This window comes from Lingula anatina, chromosome 1 (assembly GCF_051362555.1).
Source record: "Lingula anatina isolate TDL-2025a chromosome 1, LinAna3.0, whole genome shotgun sequence".
Lineage (NCBI taxonomy): Eukaryota > Metazoa > Brachiopoda > Lingulata > Lingulida > Lingulidae > Lingula > Lingula anatina.
The window spans coordinates 37556216-37574244 of NC_141767.1; the positions used below are offsets into that span (position 1 = coordinate 37556216).

General features: G+C 34.4%; 2 protein-coding genes across 3 annotated transcripts; both read right to left on the minus strand.

Annotated features, from left to right (window-relative positions):
* Nucleotides 1-158: 158 nt before the first annotated feature.
* LOC106164704 (uncharacterized) lies at nt 159-773 on the minus strand. The gene has a single exon (XM_013542703.2). It carries the CDS (start codon nt 771-773, stop codon nt 159-161), a length of 615 nt encoding a protein of 204 aa, XP_013398157.2.
* A 1235-nt stretch (nt 774-2008) lies between these two features.
* Nucleotides 2009-18029, minus strand: LOC106164736 (UDP-N-acetylglucosamine transporter). 2 transcript variants are annotated; one of them, XM_013542748.2, is made up of 8 exons: nt 17704-18029; nt 9984-10176; nt 9001-9155; nt 8551-8673; nt 7013-7184; nt 6411-6529; nt 5595-5728; nt 2009-4970 (listed from the first exon to the last, which is right to left on the minus strand). In XM_013542748.2, exons 1-8 carry the CDS (start codon nt 17710-17712, stop codon nt 4862-4864), a joined length of 1014 nt encoding a protein of 337 aa, XP_013398202.2. In that variant the 5' UTR covers nt 17713-18029; the 3' UTR covers nt 2009-4861. The 2 variants fall into 2 exon arrangements, with proteins under 2 accessions (XP_013398202.2, XP_013398200.2); XM_013542746.2 differs by lacking the exon at nt 17704-18029 and adding an exon at nt 12148-12180.

Genomic DNA, 18029 nt, shown 5'->3' on the forward strand with positions numbered 1-18029 from the left:
GCCTTTTGAATCACTTGAATAGCTGTCTTGGTTAAAGAGAAAATCCCAATACCGAAAACGGCATTTTTCCCCTCAAATTGGCGCCAGAGCGTCATCCGTTGGACACTGTACTTAATCCCCGTCTTTAATTGGCCCTTTGGGAAGTTTGTTTTAATTTTTTATAAAAACTTATAAGCCCAGGGCTTTGTTTCTATGACTTTGGTCCTTTTACTATGAGTGGCCTTAAGCGATTCGTAGGAAACGTCGGCTCCCCATACTGCTCTCCCACCAAACTCCGTGTTTGAGACATTAATGCCAGTATCGACGACGTAAACGTAAACGCCCTTGCCAGCGTCTGTTTCGTATTTATAGGTGACGTCGTTTGACCCCCTTTTGCGGATATTTATTCGGGATAGGCCCCACAAATCTCCGCTCTTCTTTTTTGTATTCTCAACCTCGCACAGAGTGCAAAGCACCATCCAGTTATTTGGCTCTACAAACTCGACTTCGGGCCGGTTGCGTAACTGCCACACTATGTTGCCGTCTGTGTTTTCGAAGGAAAAACCAACAAAATTCTTCTCACCAATAAGATAAGTATGGCGAATTTTGTGATCCGCAGAATCATTGAGCACGAGAGCTTTCATTCTGTCCAAAACTTCCACAGGGTTGGTAAGATTCTTGGTGTTTAAAACGACGATTTGTTCTTGACTAATGCCCCTCCTAATTCGTCTGCCGCTGACCAACACCGCAGTATTCAAAGCAATTGCTACAGCAAACCACACCCAAATCCTCATTCTGATGATAAAAAAGTAAAGACTATCTTTGTAATCAAGAATAAGTCGAATTTTGGTAAACAATTATCAGTTTCATGCAAAAAAGCGCAAGTTATTTTGATATAGTGCCGTTATCAAGATTCGTAGTGGGAGACTGGGAAAGGGACGAGATACACACATACACAAACCCGTGCTAAGGGGAGGGGGCTCCCTGCATGTATTAACTTGGGATTCGTCTTTTTAAGTAACTGAGGAAATCCATACGGGGTAAATACTTAATTCCCAAACTAGCTTCGGACATGGTACCTTTCTAATGTACGGTAGGTTGGGAAAGGTACCACCTCATACTATTTAGTAATCTAAAGGTTTCATAAAGTTAAAGGACGGATACTTTCATAAAACAATTATTGAGCAAAACAATATCGAAAATTTCTCCCATGAATTGTTTAGTTCAAACCAAACTCAACTTTGTCCGAGGACTTGTTGATCAAAATACAGTAACAAACTTTCAAAAGAGCAAAATATATCTAACTACAAATAATTAAAGTTGCGCGCATCACATAATGGTAACGGGAATAAAACTCAAGTATATTAGAGAGAAAAGTAATATTTACCTGTATCGTCCTCCAAACAGTTACTGAAAACGCGATGCCCGTTTACTGACTGTGAATTGAAATCAAACTTGGAGTTCAATATTTCGGTTTATATTTATAGATATCCATCCTAATCAACTGATTCATGATGTAAGTATTGAACTATCATAACTGTCATACGGCCAGTCTCGCACCTAAACTCCTCACGTGTTACTGTCAGACACCAGTGAATCACGCAGTTTAAATTCAGGTACCACATTGCACTGCGGTTCATAGATTCCAGCTTTCCCGCCCTCACATTTCCAGTGGCGTTAAAAATGGGGGAACGATCACGTACGCCTTGTATCTCTCCCTCTATTGAATTGGATAATGAATAAATGTAAAAAGAACTCCAATAAATAGAAAATAAAATGCATGGTATAATTGGCGCAACAGGGAAACAAGGGTCGATACTGGGGCTTTTAAGTGTGACTTTATATATATATATATATATTTAAAAGGCGTTCTTTTATACTTTTGGACCCTTCTCAGATTTGGCAGGGTGCCATGTTACAAACACATATTTTAATTTGCGGAAAGCTTCAATAAGGTCTTCGAAATCAAATGATCCAGCGCCATCCAGGGCCAGATAGGTTTAATAAACGCTGGGAATAACAAACAAAATTCAAAATACAAATAGAAGTATATTTAATATCAGAATAGATACCTTGTGCACAGATATGTCACAAGAGCTTACAAGGTAACGCAGTGCTCTACAAAAGACATCACAACACTTTTACAAAAAACAATATTAAAAAGCATTAGGCATCACTAATTAACAAGGAGAATTTCATGGTATATTGTATTCCCAGGAAGTAAAGAATATCATGTTAAATCACAGATGAATAATAATACTAATAAATATTGAAGAATATTAAGATGAATACATTTCAGATTGTCAGTAGTCTGCAAGGAAAACGAGTACAAAACTTCAAGAATAAGAATTCTCCCATATATAATGGTGATAGGCAATTGTAACTACATAAGTCGAAAAAAGTATTTAAAAAACTAGTTGCTTTTTCTGTGATAGCAATTCAGCTAAGCAGCTTCAGCCATGTTTGACAAACTATAATTTGGTAATGGGACAAGAATATTTTTTTATGTTTTACACGTTCCCTTAAATAGATAAGTTCTGTTTAAGAAATATGAATAACACATAGAAAATACACAAATACTAATGTTTGTGCTTAATGTCATAAAAAATAGGATGCCATCATTTATTGTCATGAAATTATTCCAAACTAAATTAGCATGTTCACAGGCATATGTGAGGGAGGGAGGGGGGGAGGAGAGAGAGAGAGGCAGCACCCTTTTTTCAAGTACAACTGTTTTTTCACCAGTATTCTCTCAAAAGGTACAAAAGTTGAACTGTGAGGCCCAAAGAGCCATGTTTTATATAAACTATTTATTATTGGGGGAAAGAGAACCATGAAAATGACAGAGTGACACTTAAGGGGCCCTTCACATTGTCCTGAGTATGCCTGTGGAATTATCTCCCCACATTTCTAATTATTTCTCACTGCTCTTATCTCCAATAAAGCAACAAATACACATTTTAACATTCAGCATGTTGTGCAAAATTGTCATCAACCTCTCAAGTAATTTTCCTCTAAATTTTCTAAATGGAAAGAAAAATCCCAGTCAAATGGCACCTGAGAACTAAAATCCATCAATCAATAATCTCAGATGAAGAAATGACACAATTAACAAGAAAAAAATTACAAACTTATAAAAACATAGAAGGACATTCTACTATATATAATACAGACATGTATTCATATCAAACAAACAAAACTCAATGCTTTTAAAGTGAAAACAGACATCCGCTAATGAAATCCCATAAAATCCAACACAACTTGGGCCAATGGCGTGGTATTCAAATGCCATACTAACAATAGAATGGAAAGACTTGTCACGAATTGCACCAGACTTACTTCACTGATAAGGCTTACACTACAAGAGAGGACTACATTTTTCCCTTCCTTTCCCTTCATTTTTCAATCTCTCACCATGAAGTTGAATTGCCTTAGATCTTAAATACCCATGAATGAGTAACAATGCACCAACTATCACAGTGAGCATGTTTTGACATAATATTCTATTAGGGTACTAAGCTTTAGCACAAAACACAACATGCTTTTGTAATTCCCCTACCTTTACCTGTGGCACAGCCAAGCAGGCTGATATGCTGTAGATTTAATATTTCTCATCTAATATGTGTCAAAAATACACAACTCATAATATGAAGAAACAATAAATGCAATATAAATCAAGGTGATTAAACACGAGTCTAACAACTTCAATTCTTAACCATACCTCCTTTACTTGAAAGAGAAATATTATGTCTGACTCAGTTTTCTCAAATGAAAAATTCTCAATTGTTGTAAAACTGGTGAATAAATGAAAGGGCATTATTCCCCTTTTTACTGAAAAAAGAATCAATCTATTTAAACAATTTTTGGGAACGACAGAGATGAAAAGTCAATCTAAAGGTTACACTATTGGTTTTGAAAAAATTAAAAATAAAAATGGCTAAAACTTCTATTCCACTGGATGAAATCCAGGTTCATACTTCCCTATAGTACCTATTAGACCAATCCAAAATAATTAAGTCTGTTGAATGTAGAACTTATTATGTAATTTCCGCAGACTGTATCGTACAGTTTTTGAGACAAAAAATTAAAGGTCAAATTTCTCCATCCAATACCTATATTAATTATGCTATTCTCTTCATATATTCAGGTTAAATTTATGTTATTCAAACTCAAGTGGTTAATATTTTACATGATTTTTTGATGTATGTCATTATACAGCCATAGATTGTTTTTCAAATCAAACAGCATGGACAAGAAGATCCACAAGTGATTGTACCAGGCAGATTAAAATGATAAATTTGAGCAATAAAATAAATAAATAAATAAATAAAAACTGGACACATAAATACATGCGCATCGTCTTCAAAAGTGAATATGAACAATCCCTCAAATGCTCTAAATTTATATTTTCCACACCCCCATAAAGATCATTTGTATGCATGAGTTACATCAATATTATTATAGTAATTATTTACTACCCTCATAAAACCTTTATTCACTTATATGATAAGTACCCAAAGCATTTCACCATATAATGCATAATGCTGATTGAATGCATCCAGATTGCACATAACTTGTCCAATAAAAACCTGTTTCACTTACAGATGTAAGGGGAAGTCAGTATGGATTCTGGTTCAGCTTATCAGATGGAAGGGAGAATTTGATTGAACACTCAATCCTAAATAACCCAAGTAAAAAGACTTTCTTATCAACAATAAATCAAAAACAGCAAGCTCTGTCAAAGCTGGCTGCCTAGAACGATTCACGTCTCCTGATGGTGCAACTGTTTAAAACAGTAAGACACAAGCAATCTTATCAGCTAAAAGAGCTACATGTATCTCCCTACATGCTGCAAAACCTTCCATATCTTCTTCTTCGGCTTTCAAATTGGTGATGTTTTTAATGGGACAGTGGGGAGTCTGGATGAAGATGGTTCATACCCATACAAGAAAGTGGCAACGATCACCAATGTGGCTCCCACAAAGAAAAAACTAAAAAAAAAAGAATCAAAAACCTTTAAATATGTTTGTTACAATTAGCTACATGGAGCTGGGATCATTCTGACAAAACTGTAAAGTTAGCATAAAGTGTATGACAACATGGACGACTGACAGATGCCTGGGATATTTATGTTATGTGGCATTAAAAGAAGATGAAACACCATGGCATATGAGTTTACTTGAAGGTAATTTGTCAACTCTCATCAAAGTTTCTTTTATTGCTACATACTGTACATGTATCATCAGCAAAATGCTCTACCAGCACTATGCATAAATTAATAAACTGAGAATCGTTTTAAGGAGAACAGAAACATACAGTAATGATTCAATCTTTTCAATGGGGAAAATTTTATATTTTACAAATACAGCTGTATTTTTTAAAGTCATAAAGTAATAAAATTAGAACATTTCTATTGAGTGATGCCAACGAAACTGAAAAAGAGGCTACCCTAAATGCCACACAGGAATATATTTTTAATGATTCTTAAATTACATATCTGAAAAATTGATTATTTTTCCCCATTGAAAAGATTGAATCATTACCATACTATGTAAGTGTCACTATTTCTGTTATGTGTGCCTTATGCATAAAATAAAACTTTGTATTATACTCACTGTGTTGGAGTAAAATCTCCCAGAAAAGAAAACGATAAAAATGTTGATAAAATAATGGACAGAGATACGGCAAACCCTTTCACAATATTGTCTGCGTACTTTATCACCATGGCAATAATAAGACCTCCCACAGCCTGTAAGGAAATAACAACACCATTAGCACTCCGTGGGGTTGCTCTAATCAAGGTATTTACAATAACTTATTTATTGCAATAATTACCCTTTTTTAAATCAGGTCTAAAAAAAGTGTAAAATGGCCTGGTGTTTTTCTGAGTATAACACAGGAAAGCTATTTTCACATATGACCAATGGCCACATTCACAAACAAAGTCTATCTGCTAACTAAAAGATCGGCAGATCAACTAGTTGTCAATGTGGCGGCCTAAAGTGTTTTTCAGATCTGATGCTGGACAACTTCTTTGTTTTCAAATTCAAGTAAAAACTTGCCAATCCTTGCAGGTATTGACATTTTGTAAATGAAGAAACTGGCATGCAACAGAACTGACAGTTAGGGTAGAAACAGCTAGAGTAAAAGACAAAAGGATGAACAATACTATTTGTGAATCACTGCACCACAGACATTACTGCTCAGTCAATAACTTTCCAATGGTTCAAAATATCAGTAATTTCCAAGCTTTTGACAATAAATAAAAACTGTTCATTTTTTTTTTTGCCATATTGTTTATTGTTAACCTTGCCATCAGTATCTCAAATTATGTAGACCCCCACCCCTCTCTCAACAACACACATACATACAACCAGGTATAAATTGGGACACAGCTGTCAGCTATACATGTAGAAAGTAAACCAGCTCACCTGAAGTGCAACTGTGATCCACACAACCAGTGTATAACCTTGGAAAAACCCTGCTGTGATCACTGCAGTGTTGTCGTTCATGTACACACCTGCCAGTGCAATTACACTGCTAAACATGGCTGCAATTTAAGAATATTAAAATAAAATAACACTTGCAACTTTTCTTCACATCTGTGAGATAATGGCCTGATACTGGACACGTAATAAGGCACATTTGTGAAAAATTTACTTTTTCAAAAGGAATGTTCATAAATAAACTTACACACCACAAGGCTAAATGTTTTACCATTTATTCATCTTATGATCAGTTCTTTGTTTCTTTAATTATTGTATTTCTTTATTTATTATTAATTCCCCTGTTCACCATTAACCATAATTATAATGATCCATAATTTAACACTGTGCTTCAAACTATAACTTACAATAACATTATTAATTTTTAAAAAATTTAAAAAACTGCCTGTTAACATAGATCAAGAACACTGGCTGTCACATTTTTCCAGTCATGTCAAAGAATAATGGGCAATGAAACCAACACTGTTCTTAGCTAACCTGGTAACACTGGTTCATATAGGAATTTCTATGAAAAGATTATCGCTTACCTAATTGGACATTTCGCAGCCATATGCTTGGATTAGTACCTTTCAGGATTTTTTCAAAGTAGACTCCAGCGAACCCACTGCTGAAGCAAGCACATATTACGGCTACTAACCCAATCACCTGAGAGGAAAAGTTGCGGCTTTTCTTCACATCTGTGGAATTACTGTCAGGAAGCTGGAGAATTAATTAGGTTCATGACAAGCATATAAATTAGCAGTATTTCAGAAGTTATTATCGTGTATAGAAATTAAAGTGTCTGGTTAAAGATTATTGTTATGGTTATTTATTCTAAAGCTTCTTAAGGTCATATTTTCTTCTTTGTATTTGTTAATAGGCTAGTCACTATAAGCCACTTATGTGCATCTAGATCAAGCTATTAAACGTATATAATATACAAAAGAGATACGTTTTCTTCTGCCAGTAAATTTGGTTCTGCAGCCATAAAAATTACCAATAAATCAAAATAAACATTTTGAAATGAAACATACAGTAATAACTCAATATTTTCATTAGGAAAAATTGTGCATTTTGCAGATGTTGAGATAAAAACATAGCTTTATAAAATTAGAACATTCTGGGGTAGCAATTTTTTTCGCTTAGCCATATCACCACATTTTTGTCAATTTGTTATCAAAATGGTTATAATTTGGCTAAAACATGTCAAATCAAGCCCTTTTTCTTTAGCCAATTTAAGTCAGTTTTAGCATTTGGCTAAATTGGCGAGTGTTAGCGCTACCCGAGACATTCCTACTGAGTGGTGGCATCAAAATTGCAGGCTACCCTACAGTTCTATACAATAAACACATTGAAAATGTTACAAAGAAATATCATTTTAACATTTTTAAAATTATATATCTGAAAGTATGATTATTTTTGCCCAATTAAAAGAAAGAGTCATTGCCATGCTTTGTGATAACTGACAAAATGCTCTATCATTATATCTAAGCATGATATTTGATGCTGAAAAAGAAGATAGTCAATAAAAAAAACAAACCATACCATGAACTGATGATCTCAAGGGTTGGTGGGGGGGGGGGGGGGATTCCACAGCATAATTCAACTGGTGCATTGATTTATTAACTTAAATGAAACCCTTGAGGTGTGTTTCCAGTCAGGTTAGGTGGACCTGTCTCTGTACAACCCATCTAAGAGAGCCATTATGATCATGATTGGCTCACTCTAATACACTGTTATTTCACCCCAACAGCAATGTAACTAAGGTAAGTCAACTGTCAACAGATAAACACATGTCCTGTTAAAATATCATCTGTCAACCAAACTTGACTTGACATGACTGGTTAGAGTCTAGTTGTGAAAGGTAGCCCTAAGTTTGTCCAATGTGGATAGCCCGTCTGTATCACTTCCGATAAGCTTCCTGTGTCAATGTTGACAATCTACAATTACCAGTGTTGATGTTCTACCTGTACCACTGTTGATCTACATGTACCAGTGTTTATGATGTAGCTGTAATGGTGTTGATGATCTACCTGTACCAATTGAGATTACCCACTTGTACCAGTGTTGAACCTAACTAACCTACCTGTACCAAAGCCACACCAGCCATGAGAACAACCAGAGACAGCCATTTGGTAAGGTTCAGCTTTTTTCTTAGCAGTATCACAGAGAAGATGGCAGTGGTTAAGATCTTCAATTGGTAAGTTACCTACATTGAAAAGAATATCACAATGAAGTAGAACATATCAACCAATGAAGGTGACATTTTCAATTCCTGTGCCCAGAACTACGGGAAAAAAAGGTACAGCCAATTAATTCTAATTTCAGCACCCATGTAAGGAGAGGTGAGTCTACAGTGTTCTTACAGTCTTAGTTATTGAATGTTGCACGTAGATATACTGCATGATAATAATAATAATAATAATAATAATAATAATAATATCAACTGACGGCAGTAATTCCCCAATGTTTTTTTTTTGACATGACTGGTTAGAGTCTACATAGCATACTAATAATTGTATTTTTTCAAACTCACTTGATATGTAGCTGCATCTAAATTTGACAAGGCAACAAACAGCAGGTTGTTCTGTATTGTGTAGAGGCCTGCTGGAACAAGCAACTTCAGGGTGTCCACTGGCTTCTGAAGAATATCTTCATTGAGACTTGAAATGAGACCAGTGGGCGAACAACCTGAAAACAGTGAACAAGAGTAGGTATGATATACTGGTACATCGGGTGGCTAAAAATCACTTTTGATTATTTTTATTAATAATTTCCAAGTTCAATAACTTCCACAGTTCACCAGCCTTTGGGTTGAAATTTTGTGTAGATTTTTGATACATTAATGTAATCAAACCTGAAAATTTCAAGTGCTGAAGTGTAACAATTTTGGTATTTTCATCAAAACAGAAATACCTTGACAGGCATCAAAACTTCCAGACAGTTGGCATGTGCAATAAGTCACATAGGCAGGCATGACATTTTTTGATTTGAGACCTTTTTTTTACAGTGTGCCAAAACTATGAAGAGTAGAGTCATGAAATTTTTGGCATTTATATAATACAAAATTTTCCTACAATAACCCAAATTTAATTGCAACATCTTCAAACTGTAAATATAAATTATTGAACTTTGAAATAAATAAATATTTTTGAGCCCTTCCATATACTTGTACCGCTGTAGTTGTATGAAATTCAAATAACACAATAGCAGAGAGGATGACCTTGTTTTAAAATTATAGAACTTAAAAATGTAAAGACCATTTGAAAGTCTAAAGCTACTCTGTGAAACTGATCTCATAACTTTTAAGTTCTTTATCACTAACAATTTTCTAACCCACCTCACCTAAGTAAGATATCCCATAGTTACTGTTATAAACTAGCAGTCGTTAAAAATATAAGTCAAGAAATGGGAACAATATAGTGCCCCAAAGTTTATTCATATTAAAAAAAATATGTCAATGTGCATACACAAACTTATGTTGGCTGAAGAGCAACTACAAGTACCAGGTACATGTACCTTTTTCTAACAACATAAGGAAGAGGCAAATCACAAGCTTGAGCACTTCAGCATTGAAAACTGCTGTGGATGAGAGATAGCGCGGCCCCTCCTGCTGACTGGTCCTTGAGTAGCGCAATGTCAGTACTAAGACGGTGGTCTGAATAATCATTACCATCAGACTAAGGTATTTCAGGCTCACACGGCCACCAAGCTGAAAATACAGAACATATCAGCTTGATAATAGTAATGACAAATATTCAAATATAATATAAAGTTATTGATATAACTGAAATGTCATCGAATGCGACAAGGGTATTTGGCACAAGGCACAATCAAAATACACTTGTAAATGGCTGCTTAATTCAGAAGAAAATCATCTTTAATATTTTGCAAGTTTCTTTACACTGACAATGGCACATACCGTCAGGTCCATGTTAATATGATATGTAACCAGTTTTACAAGTACGTAACCAGTCCTGCATGGAACTGAAAATATGGGACTCCTATGTCTTCTGAATGTTAAAAATCAAATAACCAGCAACCACAAGAACTTATGTTAATCTGCACAACAATGTAAAAAAATGCCTGCAGGCTTTTTATCTATACAGAGATCCCCCACTTTTCAGTACCTTTTTTAGGGCAAGGTCTATACACATATATAATATATCTATACATGCCAGGGACACATTATTTGAAAGCAATGTGAGACAGCTATATACGGTCTCTGTCCACTAGCCTCTTTTTATCAAATATTCATAGTCTACTATGTTGGTGTAGATCATGGTATTATGATAAGCTTATTTAACAGATGATTTTTTCAATGGACCCAAGATTTCTTTTTCCCCATCAAATTACTGATACTTATTGCCTTCAAACAGGGATTTATCAATTATAAATTACAAAAAAAAAAAAGAAAAAAAAATTAAAATTCTTATGTCCATGACCTGCAGGTACTGACTGATCATTAGCAAGTTCTACACAGGCATATATTTTTAACCATTCATCTATATATACCATTATTGTTATGTTGTTCATGTTGTGACAAAAGCTTTATGATATTATTCCACTTAACCCATACTATTAATAGTCTTCGGGTGTACAAAAATAAGTATTTAAATGAAACATGAATTCACAGCAATAACAACAAGTGTCAGCATTTTGCAATAAACAGGAATTTTATAATTAGAGCTCAGCAGGCTTTTTATCCATTATCAATTTACAGCCTAGAGTGGAGAGAAATAATATATTTGTTACCTCAGGCCCCCAACTGAGAAATAAAGTCATCTTTCAAGACAAAACTTGTGCCTTGCAGCAGTGCTGGGAGAGAACGAACATAAGGCCAATTTTCATTCAATTTAACAGACAAATAATGTCTAGTTTTTATGATGTCTGTTATCTACATGTATCACATCTGGAACTAAATGTTTCAATACTATATGTACCGGTATATCAATATGCTTAGCCTGAGCTTCAGATCTAACACAGCCCACAGCTTATACATTAAAATTTCAACATAAGAATATGCGTATATGGAGGAATGAAGCTGGTATATTATTTACATCAATCTGAAGTTCAGGGCATAGATTCTGTGTACTATATATTCTCTGAAATGCATGTACATATATGAGAAAAAAAATCTAACAATGGTGGGGGGTGGGTGGGAGGGAGGAGCATGTTCTAAGCATTTACCCATATGTGGCATCACATAATAAAAAGATAATTAAAAAGAAAAAAACATAATTTAGAAGTAGGGTTCAACTTTGTGCAGCAATGGAGAATGAATTGTTCATTTACAAGATGGAAAGACCTTTTTTGACAAACAAGCTGCATTTACTTATTATTTTTATATTAGGTAGATTTCTAGTACTGGACAACATGAACACCTAAAAAGTCCAAAATCAGTACAATTTGTCAATAATTTCAGGAAATAAACCGATGCTTTGCCAGCCCTTATTTGGTCTGCTCACAGCCACATTCCCTGGTGAAACCTCACTGGATGGGCAGATGAAACACTGGTTGATAAAGTACCAGTTTGTTTTTTACGTTACTGACAAAATAACCACTGGTACATGTACACTGTACTGTACAGCAATTTTATTGAACCTTCATACCTGCAGCAACTTTTAATATCCAAAATCACTTTTTCGTGTCAAAATGAATGCCCAAAACCACCAGAACATACCGTTTTTGCTGTGCCCATCTGATGCAGATCTTCCAAATGCTATGCCACTGATAGGACTGAAGTCACATTATATTTTATTCATTTACATATTCTCATGTCACAATAAAATGACTAATCCTATCCCATATCAAACTATAATCTATGTTCTATGATATTTTGAAATAATCCAATATTATTGTTGCTAAGAAATCAGTTAATCCATTTTACTAGATCAATTAATAGTTATCCAAAGCTTAAATCTTTATAACTCTTAGAATAGCTTCAAAGAGCTTAATCCAAACAAAAGTGCAGCAATTAATTACAAATTTAAAATATGGGCAAATTTTCATTTGCTCAACATGCTAAACTCAGCCATAGTGTACCATTATTATAATAAAACCTAATTTCAACCAAAATTAAATATTTCACTTAATACTTACGAGTCAAAATTGATTGGAATGCTATTAATGACTATGTGTTGACCCTATACAATATTCCATTTATTATGACTATGTTGAATCTTTACTTCCTGAGCACCTATCTATATTACCCATACAGATCAACTTTGAAATGCTGATGTACTGACTATAATTCTGTGCAGAAAAAAAAAATCGCTGTTTATGCTGGTATATACAAATCTGCTCTTTCCATTATCACTAATGGATACACTTTTATACATTATTTATACATTATTGGCGGTTGCTCAATGAAATTCAACTGGGATGATTTAAATGGAAAGAGCAAATGTTAAATCTTAAAGTTAAAATGAATATAATGACATAAATTGATAAATACATCCATAATTTGATAATAACCTGCATAATGTGTTACATTAATAATACATCGCTTATCTTTTAGGCTAAAGTTTACTTTAAGCAGGCTACTATGAATAACCTTGACTTGAAGTTTAGACTGATTTCCAGATTAAGGCTTCGTTCACATGGAAAGTCTATTTTCTAAAAATCTATTTTCTATTCGTGGTATCTTATGATCATGATCTGTGCCCTGAATATCCCGCGGCGTAATTACTGGCAGCTACAGAGACAGTTACTTAAAGTAACTTATAGTAACTGACTCGCGCTGCCAGTAATTACGCCACGGGATATTCAGGGCACAGACCGTGATCATAAGACATACCGCGAATAGAAAATAGAATTTAGAAAATAGACATTGCATGTGAATGAAGCCTAATACTCTTTTGTGAAACCATTCCAAGAATCGAAAGGCTTTACACCGAGAACTTCAAACACTTGAAAACTTGAAAACATTAAATACTGGAAAAAGTGAGGATATTCACACATGTGAGCAATTTCTGTAATTTTTGAAAAATTAAGTTACTAGTACTTGGTGCATTTCTCCAACCTAATATCATGCATCTGTCTGTATTTTTTATCTGAAGTCTTATTAATTCATTCAAATCTGACATGCAATGTGCCAGTTTAAGTCAACCATAATTGGATCATTCTTTTCATGATGGGTATAAAAAAGAAATAAATATGAAGTACACAAAATATTTTTAAAGGCATATTCACATGTATCTATGACAACATTCCTTTTATGTCGCTACTTCCATGAACCATTAAATACAAATAGGTAACTTAATGTTTACCTGCTTGATGAGCTATCAATTAGATTCTCACATTCTTGACTGACAAACCAGATAATTAGTCCTATTGCTGCTAATTTGATTTTCAGTGTGGGTTTGGGGGGGCAGCTTATTGGCAATTCAGACCACCAATTTTCTAAAATTTACTCTCCAAATCACTATTCACTGGTCTGAATAAAAATATCAGTAAGGCACACTAGATGTTTTACCCTAATATTGTATAGTATTAATATTAGAATGTTACATTTCAGAAAAAAATTAAATCTAATCAAAAGCCCTTAAAATAATCAAATGGCCATGTTAGACCACTAAATTCTGATAAAACTACTTGTCCAAACAAAATTTTACTGGCTGTGGGGGTAGGAACAGTGGCTAATATGGCAGACTAACTCAGTCAAGACTAATTTATAGCCATTATGTTATAGCCATGTAGTGACAATCATTAAAGGTTAATTTAATTGCTATTCAAAAATCAAAACTGTTTCAGTTTATGTTTAGGCAACCGCAAAACCAAATGGTCCGTTTTCATCTATGCTCCATAAATCCCATGAGCCCATTCAAACCTGTCACCCAATTAAGTTTATAATACTTGAAAATTCAGTACATATTCCATTATATGATTAATGAAGGGCTTATTTCTTTGAGATATTTTGAATACGCATTAACTGATATCACTTTATTAATGCCTGCAAAACAGCATACCACCTTCAGCCAAGGTCTATAATTGTAAAATATTCTCTGCAAAGCAAATACATACATTAATAATTATAAATGGATATTTTCTAGAGCAAAAAATTGACCAATCAATTAAGAAAATGCTATCTATTTATTCATTTAAACCATTTTAAATTACCATTAAAGACTACAATTTCTTTTATAACCACAAAATTTCGGGATTCTACTACAGGTTCTCATACCTCTCTGTTAAACTATAATTAGATCCCAAGGTAACATGTATTTATAAGCATGGCATGACAGCTAGCTCTAAATGGCTTGAGGCTTTGTCCCTTTTATATATATCTATGGGATTGGTCTCAGTGTAAAAACATAGGGTGTACTACCAAAATAATGAACATCAATGCAGCTATAGAAAATATTAAGTAATGTCTCACTTATCACTGGGGCCATTTGATCTTACCTTTCTTAAAATACCTTAAAATTTACTAACCCAAGCACAAAAAATTAAACGCTTAATTACTGTCTAACCTTTGAAGTTTTGTTACTACTCATACACATAATAACTTCACTTATTATTTTGTACAGAAACTGTCACAGAAACTGTTTTTAGAGAAAAAAAGGCCAATTTCTCTAATGGTCTTCTCTTGATCACACTGTTTACCAAAATACCACCAGACTTTCAAGTTACACAGATTCAAATTTTCAAGGTCTGGCAGGAAAATCAATGGGTGGTAAAGGGTAATTCCTTACACTGACAAAGTGAAGACAATGCTACTATTGTTCCACTAAAGGAATTTTTATGAAAAAGTTCTAATTAATGTAAATTGTCCTGTGGTGCATAGAGAACATTCAAATATGACTTCCTCAGCTACATTGAATGAAATGTTTTAATATTAGAAATATAAAGAAATAATAGTGTATGAGAGATATCTAGTAAAATGTACTAGTACAAAAAAAAAAAAAAAAAAAAAAAAAAAAAAAAAAAAAAAAGACATGGTTACAATATAACTGAATATAATTGAATGCATTTGGTTTCCTGATTCATGTCATTCATATGATGTTAGCCCCCAGAAATTTAAATTATGAAACATGCCAATGTTTGGATGACATATCATCCTCTTATAGAATTTTAAAAAACCATATATACATAATTATATATATAAACAAGTAGTCAATAAGTAACCCTGCTATTTGTGGTCTTATACAAGGCACTTTAGCTTACCACAGTCTCTTGCTTTTTCTCATCTTCCATTGTGTGAGACACCCTCTGAGGTTAAACACAGTACAACAACATGAACTGTATGCTAAAGTAATCAAAATCAATCTTTTGTTACATCCAAAATAACTTCTGCCCAATAAAAAACAATCCCGGCGTACTCCCATACGCATTAGTGTGATGCAGACTTCTAGTACTGTACATATTGGAAATATGACTGTTATGGCAGCATTATTTAAATTATTTAAATTTATGAATTTTGGCCTGCTGGAGGGGCTGAAGTAGCTCCCATTTGGCCCAAAGACAACATAATTCATGAGGTCCTGTGAATGCCATCATAATCAGGGGCGGATTTAGGCCGTCTTCTGGGTCAGATTTTCAAGTTTACATTAAAAGGTATCTTATTTTTCTGTTGGAAGACGGTCAAAATTGGAGGATGGATCAATAAAGATAATTTGGAAGACTGTCAGAAAATAGCTCTGGATACGCCCCTGATAATGGTTTTATGTCAGACAAGATACTGAATAACGCAGGTTCTTAGGGCATGTACATCACTGCTACTACTACATCATACCACATGTAATATTGTATCATCAGTATAGGTAGATATTTAGATATTTATACTGAAGCTCAGAGAATAGTGTACCTCACTTCTTGTTAGGGCCTTCAGGGGGGGGGGGGGGGAGGGTAGCAAATGCCCTGGAGATTCCATGTTTGAGCTTAGGAAAATACATACAGATACACACCCACATGCATGTACACATATACTTAAAGGCTACTAGTATCTCTAAACATCTCATGGGGTGTTATATAATATACCGATATAAGAAGTAATGTTCTATTTTTACATACCAGTAATACAGTGTTATGCCTTATACAGCACAGTCATGAAAGATGCACAAATGAATGTTAATACAGCAGCCACTTGGATTTTTCAGTGGGTAAATAAATGAAACATTAAGATGGTATTACATACCTTTAGGACCATAAAGGCTATATCTCTGTATAGCATTTGTGGTGCTTTTACTGCATAGAATAAAACTACATGTATACAGAAGCCTGCCTTTGGAATTTGTTGCTACCACTCAATAGGAATGTTTTAATTTTTTGAAATAATGGGACCAATCTGATTGAGAAGCGCCGAGTTCTAGTATGGTGGACCTACATGAAAGGAAGACCGCTTATCCTGTAATGATCTCTCACACGCCTCCCCACGCATCAGCCCTTCAGGGGCACAGTAATTAAATCTCGGCTCGATTCAACCGGACGAGGGACAACGCGTGGGGATGTGTGTGAGAGGAGGAGAGACCATTATAGGATTAGCAGTCTTCCTTTCATGTAGGTCTGCCATATTAAGGTCATGGCCTTACTAGCACTCAGCTCTTCTCGATCTGAATGGTTCCAATGACTTATAAGGTACAGTATCTGTAAAACTCATATTTTTCCCCCACTGAAAATATCAGGTCATTACCATAAACATGCCTAGGAAGACTTGTTAGGTACTAGCTATATATAACAGTGGCACTCAGGTAAATCAATATGGAAATAGGAAGGAAAATGCAAGTCTTCCACTGTAGGAGGTATGTAAAAAGACACAGAGAAAGACACACAGATAATACACCATAATGAAAACACAGGTATAATTGCATTCCACCCTTAAGAGAAAGAAACTGAAATAAGACTAAACTGTGGTTCAAGCACATTTTCCTTCCTCACAATGTGCTGTAAAATTTCATCCAGCATAGTGCAAAATATGCTTAGTCAATGGTGGGGGTTTCAATGTTTTTTTCATTTCATTTCATGGTGATGAGTTGACAAATTTACAACTTTGATATTAGAAACCCTTGTTTTTTTTAATGATCTGGGACTTTTGATTTCGATTTGTAAGGGGGGGGGGAGACATATTTAACAAGAATACAAACAGATTTACAATACCAATTATTACCCCAGTAAATACAGTATAAAACACGGAAGCAAAGGAGTGCAAGGGACCATAGTTACATGTATACGAGTTCAAGAATAATATATCTTGTATAGCCTTGTATAGGGATGCATATCCCCCTCTCTGTACACTTACCCTGTCCATTTTAAACGGCTGATATTGATATATGTCCTGGTATGATACCTATCAGTTAATTTTCACCAAACAGCCGGACTCCCAACCCATCCTTGAACGAGTAGACGACGGGTTTCTGAGTATTCACTCACAAATTTCCAACCTATAGCTACCATGTGGTGCCTAATCAAATAGTTCTTTTGTAAGAGTATAATATATTTAAATATCGCACATTGTTCATTCTAATTTTTCCTGTACTTCACTGTCCATTTTAACAAGATATATTATAAAGCACTTCCCAAATTCTTTTTTCGGAGAGTGGTGCTTTTTAATCAAGACTTCTTCAA

Bases quoted from the DNA above. Each gene is read 5' to 3' on its own strand.
- LOC106164736 (XM_013542746.2), bottom strand. The intron at 9,156-9,983 runs GTACATGTACCT...CACTGTTTTCAG, and splicing joins CCTTATGTTGTTAGAAAAAG to GTTGTTCGCCCACTGGTCTC. The intron at 4,971-5,594 runs GTGAGTATAATA...TTTTTTTTTTAG, and splicing joins GGAGATTTTACTCCAACACA to TTTTTTCTTTGTGGGAGCCA.
- LOC106164704 (XM_013542703.2), bottom strand. From the start codon at position 773: ATGAGGATTTGGGTGTGGTTTGCTGTAGCAATTGCTTTGAATACTGCG.